We start from the raw sequence: 17,368 nt of genomic DNA, 5'->3' as shown, positions 1-17,368 counted from the left end.
CAAACAATCGGTCAGAAATAATCCGGTCCAGAGCGAAACCGTGTGGAGTCAAGCTGTTCCTCATCAGGCCCGGTGCACTGGCCCCGCGCACTGGCCCCGCGCCAGGCGCTGGGCGGTTATGCTCTTCACATTTGATAGAAGTGCTGGTTCAATGGTCTACAGGACAAGCGGGCAGCACAAAATATCAGCAAATTATGGTTAACCCTTTGACCGTCACTCATGGAAATGTCATTGAGACTTTGCGCATTATTTGGAATCGATACGATACTGATACTTTTGGGGTCATTTTTATTTCCATTTATTTAAGGCCTATTCAATAGGGTTGTCAGAAAAAATCGATTCCCTGATACTAAATCAATACAAAAAGTATATCGAAGCTACATATTCATGTGAGCAGGTATCGATACTTTCTGTCATTTCCTCCGGTGCATGGTCGGTCAGTCTGGGACCTGTGGCCTAAACTAAAGCTCACTTAAACCCTGGATAAAGTTCTAAAACTAAATGATCCGTTTTGTGTAAATGTAGGCTCTGATCCTGCTGTCGGACCGTGTTAAAGGAGCAGCGTTTCATAAAAACTGTAGAATTAGCGAGTGTGGCTAACGTTAGCTTAGAGGCCCATTCATTCCTATGGTGCAGCTTAGCCTAGCAGAGCCCATTTGTTTACATGTATCAGTTAGCATTGTGGACATTAAGCTGTTTTTTTGTGAATGAAATGATATCGAAGCCAACTGCACAGTCACATGTTTCCTGCTTCCAGTGACTCTGTTCATGAAAGACAGTGTTTAACCTGACGGTCATCAGTCTGTAAAGGGTTTCTATTGGAGGTTAGAGTCCAGTGCAGTATTAGCATTTGACGAGGAATATCACAGCTGAAAATGCAAAACATTTCAATTATAGAGAACACATGACCCTTTTTAACAATGATTTTTGAAGAACAGGGTCAAACCAAATCAACTATGTAGATATAATAGAGTGCAGATGGATAAAGAGATTTTAGTTGACGCAAATATAACGTTCACCAGAACTAAATCCACTTTGCGACTTCGGTAAAAACGTGTTTCTAACTAAACTCTCCACCTTTAGTCTTGGCACCAGCCGATTTTCTTTCAATTTCGTGCATTTCCCCGAATCATAATCACGGCTCGTAAACAAAGAGCTCCACAGCTTGTCTGACCTGGGCGCTGGCACCGCTCCATGTTTGGGCAGAGAGAGCGAGGGATTGTGGGATGGGGTTGGCAGACTGCTGGTTTAAATATTAACATGGGCACACATGGTCTCGCGCTGAGCCCCGTCCCCCCGTGAGGAGCGCAGAGCCGCCATCGGGGCCAGACACGCTTCGGGCGGCTTACCACCGCGGCCTGTGTTGGTTTTCCAAAATATGCTCCGGCGGCGGCCCTCGACGAGCGTTTCGGGGCCAGGTGACGGCAGAGAGCGAGGGAGAGAGGGGAGGATTTGAATCAAAACTGAGCAGAGGCGATAGAGGAGCGAGCCATCTGCACAGGGCGGACGGATGTGTGTGGAGGAGGAGGAACACATTTTTATCTACAACCCTACTCCTGATGCAAGAGTGCACTCTATTGGGTTTTAACAGTGACATCACACACCAAAACCAAGCTTTTTCCGGGTCCAAACGGCAAAGCAGCAACATCATTTTAATATCCTGCTGAGACAACATATATGAGACCAAAACTGTTTTAGTCCTAATTAGAAGATTAGTGCCACAGTTTCTCCAGGCAAAATGAAGATATTTATATATTGATAATATGTCGTCATTGACAAGTATTGCTAATGAAAATGTATGAAATAAAACATTTCTATGTGCTCAGGTGAGGATCAGAAAAGGAGCCTTGAAGAAAGCTCTGAGGCAGGTCAAAATCAGCAAAATAGAAGGTAAATACAGAGAACGCTCACACAGCCGAGAGGAAAAAGATCAACTCTAACCATAATGCTAACGCTACCTTCATGCTACATGCTAACGTCAAGTGATGTTGTTTTTTGTTTTCTTTTTACTTCTAGTGGACAATCGGTAAAACATAAACAATGACCCAGATGTTGACTTTATGTGTGTGTTAAATAGTCTTAGTACGACAGAAACCGTCTAAATAGAGTTAAAAAAATATATATATCATAATTGCCTAAAGTCATTTTTGTATTGTTACAATGGAAATAAGAGAACTCCAATGTGTCGCCTCTTTTTTTCATGTTTCATGTTTAACAAGCTGTAGGGCTGCACGATTTTGCAACCCTACAAACCTAAAAAATTGGGGGGGGGGTTTTGATAAAAAACCTTATTGCGATTGCAATTCGATCAGCAGTTTTAATATTTTATATATAGCCTATGTTTAATTTGTCATGTAGTTGAGCTAAAGATAAACTTCTAAAACTGCTGTTAACACGTTGAGTGCCGCGCTGTTTTGGGGATTTAGCTGGAAAGTGCCAACAATCCGTCCATTTTCCATGATATTTGTAGAACCACAGCATATTATGTTATAGCTATGGACACATGCTATAGCTTGTTTGAAAGACGAGACTCTAAGCTCTCCATGTGAAAACAGTTCAATTCTACGTGCCTCGGTTCCTGAGAAACCCTAAGCTAAACAGAGGCTAGTTTTGATCAAAATCACATATTTTTTCTAGAAACGGAGATATTGCGTGTTTTATGAAACTCTCTCCTTTCGGCTTTACAGCAACACCACGCCCCCTCGGACTAAAAAAAGAAGAAAAGAAACGCGATAACACAGTATATATGAAATGTCCAGATCGTGACTTTTCACAAGTTTTTGCTACCAAAATCACACATAAGGTGTATTAGAGTGTCAATGGCACTTTTTCTCCCTATTCAGCTCCACGTTTTGAAAATCCATCTCATATTTAGGTCAAAAACCTGCTGTAAAGATGTTACAATTTGCCTCAGCTTAATATAGTACAATGATTCCACGTGCTTTTAGCGATGAGCGCAGGCGAGCGGCTCTTTTTGACCAACCCGCTCCGCGAGGGAATGATCATTCTATGACCGAGTCCCACCCACAAGTGGGGAGACACTGGTTGTAAAAATAGCTTGCGTTGTTTGTTCACAGTAGCGCAGACAAACTACTTGTGGCATACTGGCTTTCACGTACAGGAGAGTCTGCTTTACATTCTCTGTACAGCAGCCAAACTTGTTCCCCACCTTTTGAACCTTTTGAACCTTATACTACGGTGTGCCTAATTTATAGATGTTTATGATCATACATGCATCAGTCTACCGCTGTCTTCCTAGAGCGGGGTCAGCAGGATGCCCTCCCGCGCTGCAGCTAATGTGGCTGGAGGAGCAAAATCAAGGGGTTTAATTCCCTCACCGCTGAAATATTATAGAGGGTCCAGCGATGCAGCGTTATCAAAAGCCTCGAGCGGTCACCACGGACCCAGCTCAGCGCAGCTTCGATCACGGGGAAACTCCCGAGCTCCCCAGGCTGTGTGCACTAACATGCTGAGGAGGAGTCGCTGTGTGGGCAGCGCTTCAGTTTGACTGAGCACATGGGTTTGAAGAATAATATAATTGAAGTTCTAAACACACTTTAGTAAAGTAAATGTACCTGTAGGCCACTGTTGTTTTGAAACATTTGACAAAGAGAAAAGTCCAGTATTTCCAGAGGCTGATGGCGCTTCAGTGTGCTCGCAACAGCGTGGACAGATGCTGCTTATAGAAAAAAAAATATATATATTTATACATTTTGTTGGTGCGGCTTATGTTCAGGTTAGCCTGGGCAAAAAACACTGTCTATATCAGGGGAAGGCAACGTCAGGCCCGAGGGCCAATCCGGTCCTTCTGCACAGAACCTCTGGCCCAACATTATCAGAGTTAAATGGGAGGAAAAAAAGGTAGAAATACTGTCAATACACCCAATTAGGTCATATGAAGCTTATGCGCAAATTCAACCTGGAAGACCTACCAGCTGCATTCATTCATCACCTCATCACCGGCAGCGCACTCCAATCATCCAATCACGGACTCCGATCAAGCCGCACCTTCACAACAGCCAATCACCGCAGCTGCTCATCCCCTCAGCAGCCTGTCATCGCTCAGGATCCCCTTTTTAAGCTTCCTGGTCAATCACTCAGCCGCTTGCCAGCCGTGCTACGACCCTCCTCCACCCCCTTCTCCGTCTGGCTCCTCCCCAGCTCCGCTCATCAAGTGGCCAACCCAGGCCTCTTCCACCACCACCAGGGTCCAGGCTCGGGGGAAGATCATGGCTATCATTCGTCAAAGCCATGCATTCCATATCGTTCGTTCAGTCTTCCGCCGGGGTCTGAGCCCCAATAATAATTCATGTTCGTTAATAAAACACTCATACCGTCATTCCGTTTCTGTGAGTCTTTTCAGGTTGAAATATTATGTAACACACTGGCATTTGAAGGAAGTGCACTGGAAAACGAGTTTTAAGGAAGAAATGACATAAATCTACTTGAATTAAGAGATTAAATCTAAGGTTTGAGTAGATTTGGTAATAATAATAATGATAATGCATTGGTTTCATATAGCGCTTTTCTGGACACTCAAAGACGGTTTACATTGCACTATTCGTTCACTCCATTCTCAGTGGTGGTAAGCCACTATTGTAGCCACAGCTGCCATGGGGTAGACTGACGGAAGCGAGGCAACCAGTCTGCGCCATCGGCCCCTCCGACCACCACCAACCACTCACTCACTCACTACATTCACGAGGCTTCCTGGTGTTCCCAAACGGTCTCCCATCCAAGTACCGACCAGGCCCTTCCCTGCTTAGCTTCCAAGGTCTGACGGGATTGGGCAGAGCAAAGGCGGTTTGGCCACGGTCTGGTCTTAGATGAGATAAAACCTCTAGTCGTAGTTATTCTCTTAATTCAGATAATTTTGTGTCACTTCAAGGGAAAAACAATTATTTGTCTGATTTCAAGTGGGTTTTATTCTTGTTCCATTGGCGTTTGTATCTTGGATTTGTTTAAACCAACTCAAATTCAACACAGAATTTGATGAATTCAAGCCATTTTAAGTCATTTATCTCATTTAAGATGGTCATTTTTCCAGTGTTGAGCTTCACTTTGGGTGAATAACCATAATAATCAGAGCCTTCGGTCTATTTACAATAAAGAAAATTGTCCCTCTGCTAAGAAAACGTGCCTACCCCTGGTCTATATAATGCAACTGCAAAACGATACTTTGTCCCAGCCCTACTTTCTGTGACACGTTTGAATGAATCCGAACAGGTCGGTTTATGACGAGGACATAACGTTATAAATGGTTAAAGGCTCATAATCTGGGCTCTTTAAAGGACTGCGGTTTAGAGTGGTTATTAGTGCAGCTGTAGCTCGATCTGTTTCCGTTTCGCGCTGGTCTGTTTCCGTAAGAACAAGTCGGCGTGTGGTTAATCTGTGAAGCTCCGGCACAGACTCGAGCTGAGAGTGTGACAGTAAACAGTCTCTGATCAGCGTTTAATCCCTCGTCCCCAGGTACGCCTCGCCTTAGTCCAGACTCACAGCCGGATTTAGCAACTTCAGACCAATCTGTCACTGCGCTCTTTCTGCAGCTCGCTCTTCTTCATGTCCGCAAATGCAACGCAAGAAGTGAGCACATGCATCTACTTCCTGTTTGGGAGGTGTTGCTCTTCATTTGTGGAGCGAGGTGAGAATGAGATCACCTTTTCAGCAAAAACATCACAACATCAAAGACGCTTTAACTCTAGTCGTTATTTACTAAAGCCCATGGGTTTGTGTTCTGTACATGTTCTAACCTTTTAGGGCACAATTCCTGTAAACCTTTGCGATTTTCACTTAAGGCGAGACACTGCAGGTGAATAGGGAAAAAAAAAAAATGTAGAGTTCTCAATTTCAAACTTTTGTTGAACATCACAGATATAAATATGAGGAAAAAAATGTATTGCATTGTTTCTGTCATTTTATGTTTTCCCATAAAAACAAGGCATTTTGAGCATTAAAATGGCCAAAATTGCCTATATTTTGGGCAACGAAATCAAAATAATGAATTGAGCCAGATTAAATTTTATGGTTTTATTTTATTGACATATTAGTAACTAAGATTTTTTCAGAGGGGATTTTGGATATTTTGTTTAGTTTTTCAATAAACTAATCATCAGTGAAAAAATCTGTAAAAACTCAAATTCCGCCTGTTTTTTGGGTTTCAAAGCTGAATAAATCAGGTTTGGAATTAGATATTAAAAAATCCTTCTGAGAAAACCTTCAGAATATTGTTAGGTCTCAGACTGTAAAGTTTGGAGTCTGTGGGAGCTTCTATAAGGGCTCAGGCTCTGCCCGAGTGCGGCTTCTCTCATTCAGAGAAAACCAGCCCTGAAGTTTTGTAGCGAGTGCTCATGCTCGGCCCGTTCTTCAACTCTTCCGCTCCAGCGTCTCGTAGGAGGAAAAATACCATATTTGGGTGAAAGCGTCATCACGGGGGCCCTTAGCAGGACACGTGGATGTGAAATCTGTCAATATTTATGAATGAATACCCGCTTGAAAGACGGACTTTCTACGCGGCGCAGCAGCTACTTCCGGGTTGCCCGCGCCTCGCAGACAAAACATCATAAAATAGAAAAAACTAAGATGTAAAGGGAGGAAAATAGATAAAAATCTCCACTTCGACCACTGCGTGAAAAATCAATACTTTCACCTGCCGTGTCTCGCCTTAAAAATCCTTGTAATACAAAAGGGCTGAGTTACATGGACAAAAATCAATATCTCAGTATTTTTGGAGACTTTATAACGATCATGAAGCGATACTTTCGCAAAACATCAGAAATATGTCAAAATGTGCTGCAAACATCTGAATTTACATCGCTTTGTCGCTCAAAAAGATAACTTTCTTACACTGTAAACCCGAACAAGCTGATTGGGCTCAAAAGTTATGGCGTACTCAGTTTCAACATAACTTTTAAGTAAATGAACCAATCACTTTTTAGTTCAACTTAGATTATAAAACAGAACAGTTTACAAGTTCAATTAAACTGAAAAGTTATCATATAATTAACTTAAAAGTTATGTTGAAACAGATTACGGCATAACTTTTAAGTCCAATCAGCTTTTTCGGGGTTAACAGTGTACAAAAAAAAAAAAAAAAAAAATCCACAATTTTCTCCCTATTTTTGCCTTATTTTTCTCTATTTTTCCCACATTTATTAAAATGTTCCCTACAAATGAACTTTTCCCCAATGTTTCCCAATTTTCCCTATGTTTTCCTTTTTTTCCCTCAACATTTCTTGACATTAGAGATAAATTCGATATTGCAAATGTTCAAATCTTCCAAACAGCGATTTCAATAATATTTCGAAGACGATATAATGCACATATTGCATCATTTGTCAGTTTACTTCCTTGTACACAGGCCGGCGAGGGCAAAAGAAACTCCCTCAACACGAGCTGCAGAGGAGGCTTTGAGAATGAACTCACCACTTTGCAGCAGAGCGGAAAGAACCACCACATCAGAGCCAGCGCCACGAGGAGGAAGAGGACGAGGAAGACGATCCACACCACCAGACCGTTCGACTGCAGCAGGAGCCACAACGGGAGAGAGTTAACACAAAAACTACTACATGTGACTTTAGATGCAGCGTGTTATTCTCCATCATGTGCTTTGTTAGCATGTGGTGGGGGCCGTGTCGGACACTCACGCAGGTGGAGGCCGTGATGGTGTGAGCGCTGGAGATGAAGGACTTCCCGTTGTTCAGACTGATCAGCACGTCCATCGTCCTGGAAGACAAAGACAACAGAAAGGTTTAACATTAAAGGGACTATACGGAGTTTAAAAATGTTAAAACTAAGTATTTTCCTCCCCCTACATGTTCCAACAATGTCCTAATGTGTAGAATGAGCTCAGACCTGTTCACCACAACTGCCTCTAGAATCCTGCACTGTCACTCAAAAAGGTGTTAATTCGGGTCTGAAGTGCCGTCATGAATGAGCTTAATATAGAAGGTGCAGTTACACGTATGACCTGAGGTGGCAGTAGTGAGTATAAAATGACTAACTTGCATCTAGCCCCTTTAAAGAACGGCGGCGATATTTTGGACCACATTCTGACGCTGTAAATGAACAGTTCTTGTCCATTAGTGACAGTAAAAGCAGTGAAGAACATTGGGGCCATTAATGCCTTGCCCCCACCTTAACCGAGTACATTTTCTCCAGTTCGGCTTTACCCAAATCTAAAAGCTACAGGAAAAAAACAAAACAGCGACGAAAATGAGACAAAAACGAGCGAACCAAAAAATGATGGAAAAAGTGAAAATAATTTGTGACGACAATGGAACAAAAATGCCAGCAATAAAAAAGCAACATAGAGGAGTAACAAAAAATTGTGACGACAACGCAAGGAAAATGATCCGTTTAGATGTGTTTTCTAGGTCTTGGCTTTAAAAATGAGCTGTAAACTTTTAGACTTGGGTAAAGCTGAACTGGAGAAAAGGCACTTGGCTTAGGCGGGGGTTAAATGGTTAAAAGTCTAATATTGTATAATTAGATCCAATGAGTGCATTTATTACTTATGCATTAATTAAGTGCAAGACATTTTATTATATGAACTAAAAACAAAAAATGTGTGTTTGTCCTAAGAAGGTCCTCAAATTCAGCAGCAGATCTGGCATTAAATGAGCTATGCACCTTATTCTGGGGGCTCGCGTGGGCGCCGCCATGAACTGTGCCCGCCCCTTTTCTCCTATCTGTTAACATGGGGCTGGAGAAGTCCACATAAAATCGGTCACTACACGAAAACAAAGCCGTTTTCAGGCCGCCCAGAGAAACGCTGCAGTGTCGACTTGTCGGTGCAAATGAACATTGGCCCATTTTACACAAATCAATCGACTAAACATCAGATTTGAGCGGAGAATATTTTCCCTCGTTCTCCGTTTAACCCCTTAACTCCCACCTGAACCGAGCACATTTTCTTCAGTTTGGCTTTACCCCAGTCCAAAAGCTTCTGGAAAAAAGCTGTGAAAATAGCAACAAAACTGAGACGAAAACAATGACGGTAATGTGACAAAAAAGTGGGAAAACATTGACAAAAAAGTGACGAAAAATTGATGAAAAAGAGGCAAAAATGTCACAAGAAATTGACAAAAAAATGATGAAAACTGACAAAAATGCGACAAAAAAATGATGAAAACTGACAAAAATGCGACAAAAAAATGATGAAAACTGACAAAAATGCGACAAAAAAATGATGAAAAAACGACAAAAATGTGACAAAATGTTACAAAAAAAAATAAAAAAACATGATAAAAATTTGAACAAAAAATAACAAAAATTTGACCCAAAAATGACAAAAAATTGACAAAAAATGACAAAAAGGGTACAAAATGAGTTGAATACCCAACAAAAAAATGATGGAAAAAAAATCTGATCACGTGAGGGAAAAGGTCCTTTCGGTTCAGGCGGGAGTTAAGAGGTTAAATGAACGGGCTTCGCGCTCGACCGAAAGAGTCTGTACAACGGAAGTGCCGAGACAAAGCAAAAAGTGTCAAAAGTGGGCGGGGCGGAATAAGGTGAATAGCAGCAGAGAAAAAGCAGCTTTCATAATGAAACGTGTCTGATCTCAGAGTGGATTGTTGCCGATCTGCAGACGGGGAGAGAGGGGGGGGGGGGGGCGGATCTGGTCTGACAGAGGCCAAAACCAGGTGCAATTAAACACTAATGATGAAGGGCAGAGTAATCTCCATATGTCCCGCTCTTCTCGTCCAATTACAGAGGAATTAAGCACCGGGCGGAAAAGGCACCGGCCTCACATTTCAAACATTCATCCACGAATAAAGCGGATTCTTCAATATTGTATTGTCCTGTAAAGCATTAAATAAGTCAGTTAAGACGAAATTATCACCAAATCAGCAAGTTTTCTGTCATTTTATGTTTTCATTTAAAAATAAGATGATTTATGCACAAAAATGGCCAGAATTGCTGATATTTCCAGCGACAAAATCTGAATAATAGATAGATCCACAATTCGGAGTCTGTAGGAGCTTAACGTTTAGTTAAGCTAGTGTATATTTCTCCCGCCTTTAGCCACTGCCGTCTCCCACAAAGGAAATGACCATATTTGGGGGACAACGTCATCTCGGTCACAGCCTTTCGTGCTACACGTGGATACCAAACATGCCAGCAATATTTGTGAATGAAGAAGCGTGGGAAAGACCAGGGAGATTCACAGCCATGTTGGAGATACTTCCTGGATAAATCTCTGGCTTAATACAGAGTTAAAAGAGAGTTTAGTCTTTTTTATACTCTGATATTAAGAAAAATACATGTTTTCAATGCCTCGGGAAGTAAAATTTGTAACTGGTAGACAATAAAAAATACTGACTTCCATGAGAGATCTTTGTTTTGCTTTTGAAACAGACTCAGTTGCTAATGTTTCCTTCAGTAACTTTAAGACAAACGTCCTGTATATTCCGGGTTTTCCGCAGCAGCTGTGAGGCTCAGCGAGGGAGAGCGGTCTTTGCTCGGATTCGGCCCGAGGCGGCGCCGGGGGCCGTGGATCTCAGAGGAGCACAGACTCCAGACCAGAATAAACACACACCTCTCACCTGCTGCGGCCGGAGGAAACTTTACTCACTCGACAAGGCACTCTGTGCACTCGGTCCCTTTGAATGAAGCCGTGAGCCAGTGAATCCGTTCTTTTGTCGACATATCATCAAATTAAGAGAATAATGCACAAATAGGACCAAAAGAAGACTCGGATAGAATTACACTGCTATGTTCCAACATGACAATACAAGAATTCATCGTTCCATTGAGAATCCTTGGGATGTGCTTGAGAAGGCTGTGCGCAGTGATCACACTCTCCCATCGTCAATACAAGATCGAACTCTTGGATCTTTGGACGTTGCCGTGCATTTGTCAGATAAAGGAATTGGATGTGATTTTGCGACTACTAGTGCATCACTCTTGTACCTGTCCATCCGTCCTCTCCTGCTTTATGTTTCCGTTCATAAGCAGGACCTTCGGGAACTTTGCGAACAGCCAATCAAATCTCCAAGAGTTTTATAAAGATCCAATCCCAGAGCACATCACGAGAGGAACAGACTTAACCTGCTTCATCTTCTCTAAGAGGATTTTCTTCTTGTTACATTGGGCCTCATTCACGAACGTTCTTACACATACATTTGTTCTTAAGGCCTTCTAAGGAAGATTTTTGGCATTCACAAAACTTGTTCTTAGCTGAAAACGCTCCTCTCTAAGAACAAATCCTAGGAACACTCTGGAGGACTCTTACGCACAAAAAAAAATCTCCTGTTTACAATTCCTGCTCCTGATGGGACCCAACATTCTGAGTCATATATATGTGCACATATTAAATCATGTATTGATTTATTTCCAGAATGTAAATATCTTCATCACAAATGTCAGATGCCTTTATACAGAAATAAGTTGGATATAGCAGAGAAGGAAACCCCTTCCGCGATGTACAGGTTATATCTATTTAAACATTTTGTAATGAAAGTGTGCCCAAAGGTTTAGGTGGGTCCTTGAGCACGTGGCGCCCATTATTTGGGGGTTTTGTTGGTTATTATTAGTTTTGCATTTGTGTTTGGACATTCATTTCCTCCTTTGGCTGCCTTTTGTGTGCAGCACTTTTGTGTCCTTACATAAAATTAAACAATGTGGATTTTTTAAGCGGATAAAAGGCGTAATAATACCAGGAGTAGTTCGGAATCCGCGCTGTAGTATCTTCCCTTTACTGTGCGGATGCCAAACTACTCCTGGTATTATTACGCCTTACAATATAGTTCCCCCTTTAATCCGCTTGTTGGTTAATTTTGTGTAATTATACTTTGTAGTGTAACACTTCACGTAACCATATTTAAATAGGGAAAACGTGGAAGAGCTTGTTAGCTTCTGTCTTGACCTGTTTTGGAGCTATAGAGGAGAGAGGGAGAGGCTAAATGCTAACGTCGTCTGCGCTGTGTTTACGTGATAGAAGGCACGGGTGAAGATCAGACAGGTCCTAAAGAACTCGTCAAAGCTAAGGTAAGAACATATCTCAGTATGTAAAAACGGTGGCCTATTCCTTTAAGAGAAGTCGTGAATCTGGCGCAGTTTCCTGACACTGCCTTTGTGTTGAATTCTCCTACGTTTAAAATCTGAACAGTGGCTAATGACTCCTTGTTACTTCAACATTTGTGGCAAGAACACATTTGTCTCCGCTCTTCGGCCGATGCTTCGTAAAACCACTCACTTCCTTGTTTAAAGTGGGGGTATTATGCAAAATCAAGCTTTACATCCTGTTATTTTGTCATTCCCTCATTAAAAACATGCCTGAAGTGTTGCCTTGGCACATTCAGGTATTTTTGAGTAATCTGTAAAAACTCTGATGGCGGCCATTTTAGGGATAGGTTTGCCTGAGTCCTCCTAGGAACGCCCACACCTCCTGGAGACGCCTCCGAGCTTTCGTCACCAGCCGAGTAACCAACCACTGCTCCTCAGCAGAACCCCCTCCCCACTGATGCCACAGACAGCGTGTGGAGGGGGCGTGTCTGAAAGGGTCAGAGGTTCTTAAAGAGACAGAGGCCTATTTCAAGACATTCACTACAGCCATTTTGCGAGAGCAATTTTATACAAGGCAGTTATTCTAATTTACTGCACTTACAGACCAACAGAAGGTTTGGTCATCATTGTAGTGTGATATAGACTGGTGCTATGTGACTGAAAAAAGCATAATACCCCCTCTTTAAGAGAAGTCGTGAATCTGGCGCAGTTTCCTGACACTGCCTTCGTGTTGAATTCTCCTACGTTTAAAATCTGAACAGTGGCTAATGACTCCTTGTTACTTCACTACTTGTGGCAAAAACACATTTGTCTCCGCTCTTCGGCCGATGCTTCGTAAAACCGCTCACTTCCTTGTTTAACAAAGTACGCCGCATGTGGCATATCGGCCTTTCTCTGATTAAGAACAGTTAATAGGTTAATAGGCTTGTCAACCTCGCGCCTTGGGAATTCAAAGAAATCAGCCGAGACACACGTCTTTGTAAAGAAGAGGAAAAGTGTGTATTCTTTGTGTCCCGTAAAGCATGAAACGAGAGAAGAGGGCATTCACTGTATTCTCTTCAGAGTCTAAAGTAAAAAATGCAAAGTTCCCGAGTTCCCGCGTCCTAATCCCGGCGCTCCGTAACCGGTCTGACGGCTGGAGGAGGCTGCGCTTGGCCTGTGGAGCGTTACGTGTCCGGCGAGGCCTCACTCCGGCGTCGTGGCCTATTAAGAACCTGCCGACTGCCATTAACGACGCCCTCGTGTCAGATTAATTATGAGGCCCTACCCCCCCATTACAGCAGCTCCAGCCCACACACTCGTCATGTGCAAACCCCTGGGGAGGCTGCGGGTTGGATTCCTGATCACTTACTGTCTCCTGCCCTTTCAGTCAAACGTAAAGTAGGGGCTTAGAGCTCCGTAAGGGCTGCACAAAGTATCGCTGGGCCAGAGGAGCAGAGCATATTGTTCACCACGAGGAGGTAAGGCTTGATCCCACGGCTTCTTTGGGTGATGAAAGCCTGAGAGCTCTTTGTTTCTTCTGAAACTCCAAACACGACCATCGTCTCAACGTTTGCCGTCGATCGTCATCTTTGCTTGTTTAACCCCATAACTCCCACCTGAACCGAGCACCTTTTTCGCCAGTTTGGCTTTACCCCAGTCCAAAAGCTTCTGGAAAAAAAGCTGTGAAAATAGCAACAAAACTGAGACGAAAACGATGATGGAAATGTGACAAAAAAAAGTGAGAAAACATTGACAAAAAAGTGGCGAAAAGTTGATGAAAAAGAGGCAAAAATGTCACAAGAATGTTGCAAAATGTGACAAAAAAATTGCAAAAATATGACAAAAATGTGATAAAAAATGAACAAAAAAATGATCAAAATGTAACAAAAAAATGACAAAAAATTGATGAAAAATTGATGAAAAAATTACAAAAATGTGACAAAAAATGACCAAAAAAAATTGGACAAAAAAATTACAAAAATGTGATAAAAATTTGCCAACAAATTACAAAAAAATGACAAAAAATAACAAAAAATGTGACCAAAATGTGATAAAAATGACTAAAATTTGATAAAAAATTGACGAAAAAATGACAGAAATGTGACAACAAAAAAACAAAAAAATGACAAAAATTTGACAAAAAATTGATTTAAAAAAATGACGAAAAAATGACAAAAATGTAACAAAAAATGACAAAAAAGTTACAAAAATGAGTTGAATACCCAACAAAAAAATTATGAAAAAAATATCTGATGACGTGAGGAAAAAGATCCTCTCGGTTCAGGCGGGAGTTTAGAGGTTAAAGAATGGGTTTTATGGTATGGTATTCTGTTATAATCTCCAACACTTCGACAAAAGACCATTTTCGACAAAAGACCAAAAGACTAAATTAAAATATGTTTTCAACCAGAACCCTGTGATGGATTTCGTACACAAGACTCTCTTCCTCGGGCTCTTTGCCACATTGACTTAATTGCGATCAATATTTCATCCCTCGATTCAGTTTGTTCTTTTCCAAACTTCCTAAAAGCTTCAACAATAGCCCTAACAAGAACAAAGACGAACTCGCCGTTTCCAAAGCTCGGGTGATGAATAATGCAACCCTAAATGCTTTTGTTGGACGGTGCAGAGGCGAGCGTGTATTCGGGTGGAGCAGATGCGGCCTGAGAGCTGCGGTCGACGGGGACACGTGTTGAGCGACGCGACCCGCACTAACTTTCCACTCTGCCCGTCCCGCGGAGAGACGCCATGACGGCGCTGACGCTGAGTTTGGGTGATGTGCCGCAGCTGCTGGGCCTGACGGAGACGGCGGTAATGGCTCCTGAAGTGTCCCCGCGAAGACGGAGAGGCAGAAGGGGTTCAATAATTCACCGTCGAGCATATGCGAGGCCTGTCAGTCGCCCACGCGGGGAACGAGGAGGTCGAAAGAGGGGTCTCAGGGATGTTTTCAGAAAAGAGAACTCCAGAGAAGAGATTTTGATAGGTCTTGATAGTCGGACTTTTGCATGTTTTTGTTTCAATGCTTAGCGTTCATCATTTCGATCATTACAGGTTGAGAATTTATTCCGTTTTAGGCCTAATCCAATCCCCATAACCTGGATCAGTTGAGAACTTAGAGCGGACGTAGAGGATGCCACTTTTAAAAGGTGAACAATCTTTATGTTCATTTGACAGTTGAACTTATAGGGCCTGATCTTCCGCCTGGCGCAACAACAGCTTTGCTCAAGACGAAATTGGAATCTTGCGTACAAACAACGGAGTGTCGGTGCTTTCGGAGGGCTCTTGCTGCTTCCTCTTCGCTCTCTTCTTTACATTAACATCTCGTGTAGCCTTGTGCATCTTATTATTACTATTATTATTCTTATTATCTCTCGCAGGACAAACTACAAACTATTTCTCCCACTGTGAGTTAAACACTGTCCAGCTCCCGAATATCGATGTCCCGCTCTCGCGCCAGGATTAAAGAGCACAAACTCCACGCTGCAGAAACGTGATCAAAACACCAGCACGTGCGGCCACCAACCCACCGCCCACAGGAGCGGGAAACAGTGTCGGTAAAGTTTGGGGAGGGATCCAATGAGTCCGATATCGACATTTCATAGACTTTAGCGCTGAGCAAACCTGGCTGGACAGGGCTTGGACAGACTCTCATGGCCATGTTATGCACAGCGGTGCACTGTAATAAATAATATAGCAGTTCAACTTAAAATTCTATGTTAACTTTCTGCCATAAAGATTTGAGCTCATTGAAGGTACTGATATTGTTTCAATCAAGTAAAACCAGTAAGTTATAAATGGTCCATAAAGCATTGCTATAAATTGTTTCAACTTAACAGTTTCAGTTTTAACAAACCAACATGTTTTGTTGTGCCAACCATAAACTTGTATTGCTTCTTCATATTAACGCAAGTGTGTGTGTTTTTTAAACTCACGAGGCTAAGTTAAAAACATCTTTGACTTATAATTGAATGTCAAAAGAAAACAATGTTTTGAGCTCTATGAACATATCAGGTTAAGTTATGAACAGATTTCAACTCATTCACTGCAGTTGAATGAAACCAAATATATTTGCTACTATAACACAAAATACTACTTTTTTAAATAATGGTACCACTTACAGTCTAATGTTAAAAGAACTCAAATGTTTATGGCAGAAACTTCACAAACACTAGTAAGTTAACAGAACATCTACTTGTAATTCCTGTTAACAGATAGATACAAGTGACAAGAGACAATTATAGTCAAGGCATTTTAATTTTCCAGTAAAAAAAAATATACAAGTGCTTATAAAGTTACAAATGTTAAAATCTGATGAAACTTACAAATTTTGTTCATACATTTAAGCAAATACATGTATATTTTTTGTATGCACTTGTGTAGGCCTGTCACAAAAGTTCATATATCTACTTCATATAAATCTACAATAATTTAGCATTTTACCAAAGTAAATGTTAATTGCAACTCGTGTTGTTGAAGATCTCTTAACATGTACTTTTAGAACAACTGCTTACTGAGATTTTGTTTTAGTGGTTATTGTGTGATTGTGACAGGCCTACACTTGTGTTGTAGACAAACTTGGAGGCATGGCAGTGCCTTTGATGCCACTCTGACAAAAACTGTAATGTTGGTGGTAACAAAAATAACTCATTTTAAAATTACTTCTAAAAGTGGCCAATTAAACAGGCCTGTTACATATCAAAAATGGTTCATAAGAGTGACCGAGGATGAAAAAAAAAAATACAACAGCATTTGCCCATGATAATGGTTTGTATCTTGTACCTGCACAGTCCATGTACTCCAGCGGAGCCTGTTCTAGTTTGATTTTCATGATGACCTTTAGCAGAAACGTGACGTTGATTTTCTCACGGTGAAGCACGAGGCTTTCTGTGACCACAACTGCTACAAAGTCCTGATGTGCAACAGCATCCTGCTCCTCTTCATAGATATTAAGCAGTCCAAGTTCCATTCGCTTCATCCAGATGTTTTGAATGGTCCTTAAGAAAGAAAAGTCATACTATAAGTGTCAAAACATCAAAGCGTCTTTACCTTTCATGATGATGTGAATTATTTAGGTCTGGGATTAATATAGTGTAATTTAAAGTGTTTGCCATTAACCTTTGCAATACATTGTTCTACATTACTTTTTACTTTTTTGTGATCATTCAACATCTTTCAGAGCTAGTACGGCTGATTTACTCAATATTTAAATAAGCTGCAAAATTAAAGGAAACACCCTGTAAGTCCTACCTATAGACAATAAATCAATAACCAGAAGGATACGTGTGAAAATAAAAATAGCGACTGGAAAAACAGGACGATATAGTGTGTGTTGGGACAAACGCATGGACACATGAATGACAGCACAACACTGTACGATACC

The 17,368-nt window shown here is 41.6% G+C and overlaps 1 protein-coding gene across 1 annotated transcript in view; it reads right to left on the bottom strand.

The window, feature by feature from the left end:
- Positions 1-17,368, bottom strand: part of antxr2a (ANTXR cell adhesion molecule 2a) — a 179,091-nt gene that overhangs the window by 106,399 nt on the left and 55,324 nt on the right. Inside the window, exons 11-12 of the mRNA XM_079568130.1 lie at positions 7,644-7,722; positions 7,423-7,518 (exon numbers count right to left, since the gene is read on the bottom strand). Of these exons, the coding sequence (XP_079424256.1) occupies positions 7,423-7,518; positions 7,644-7,722 (175 nt within the window). The remainder of the gene's footprint in view (positions 1-7,422; positions 7,519-7,643; positions 7,723-17,368) is intronic.

Source organism: Gobius niger (genome assembly GCF_951799975.1).
Source record: "Gobius niger genome assembly, chromosome: 1".
NCBI lineage: Eukaryota > Metazoa > Chordata > Actinopteri > Gobiiformes > Gobiidae > Gobius > Gobius niger.
Note: the sequence above shows the minus strand (reverse complement) of the source record. Positions and strands in the feature narration are given on the sequence as shown.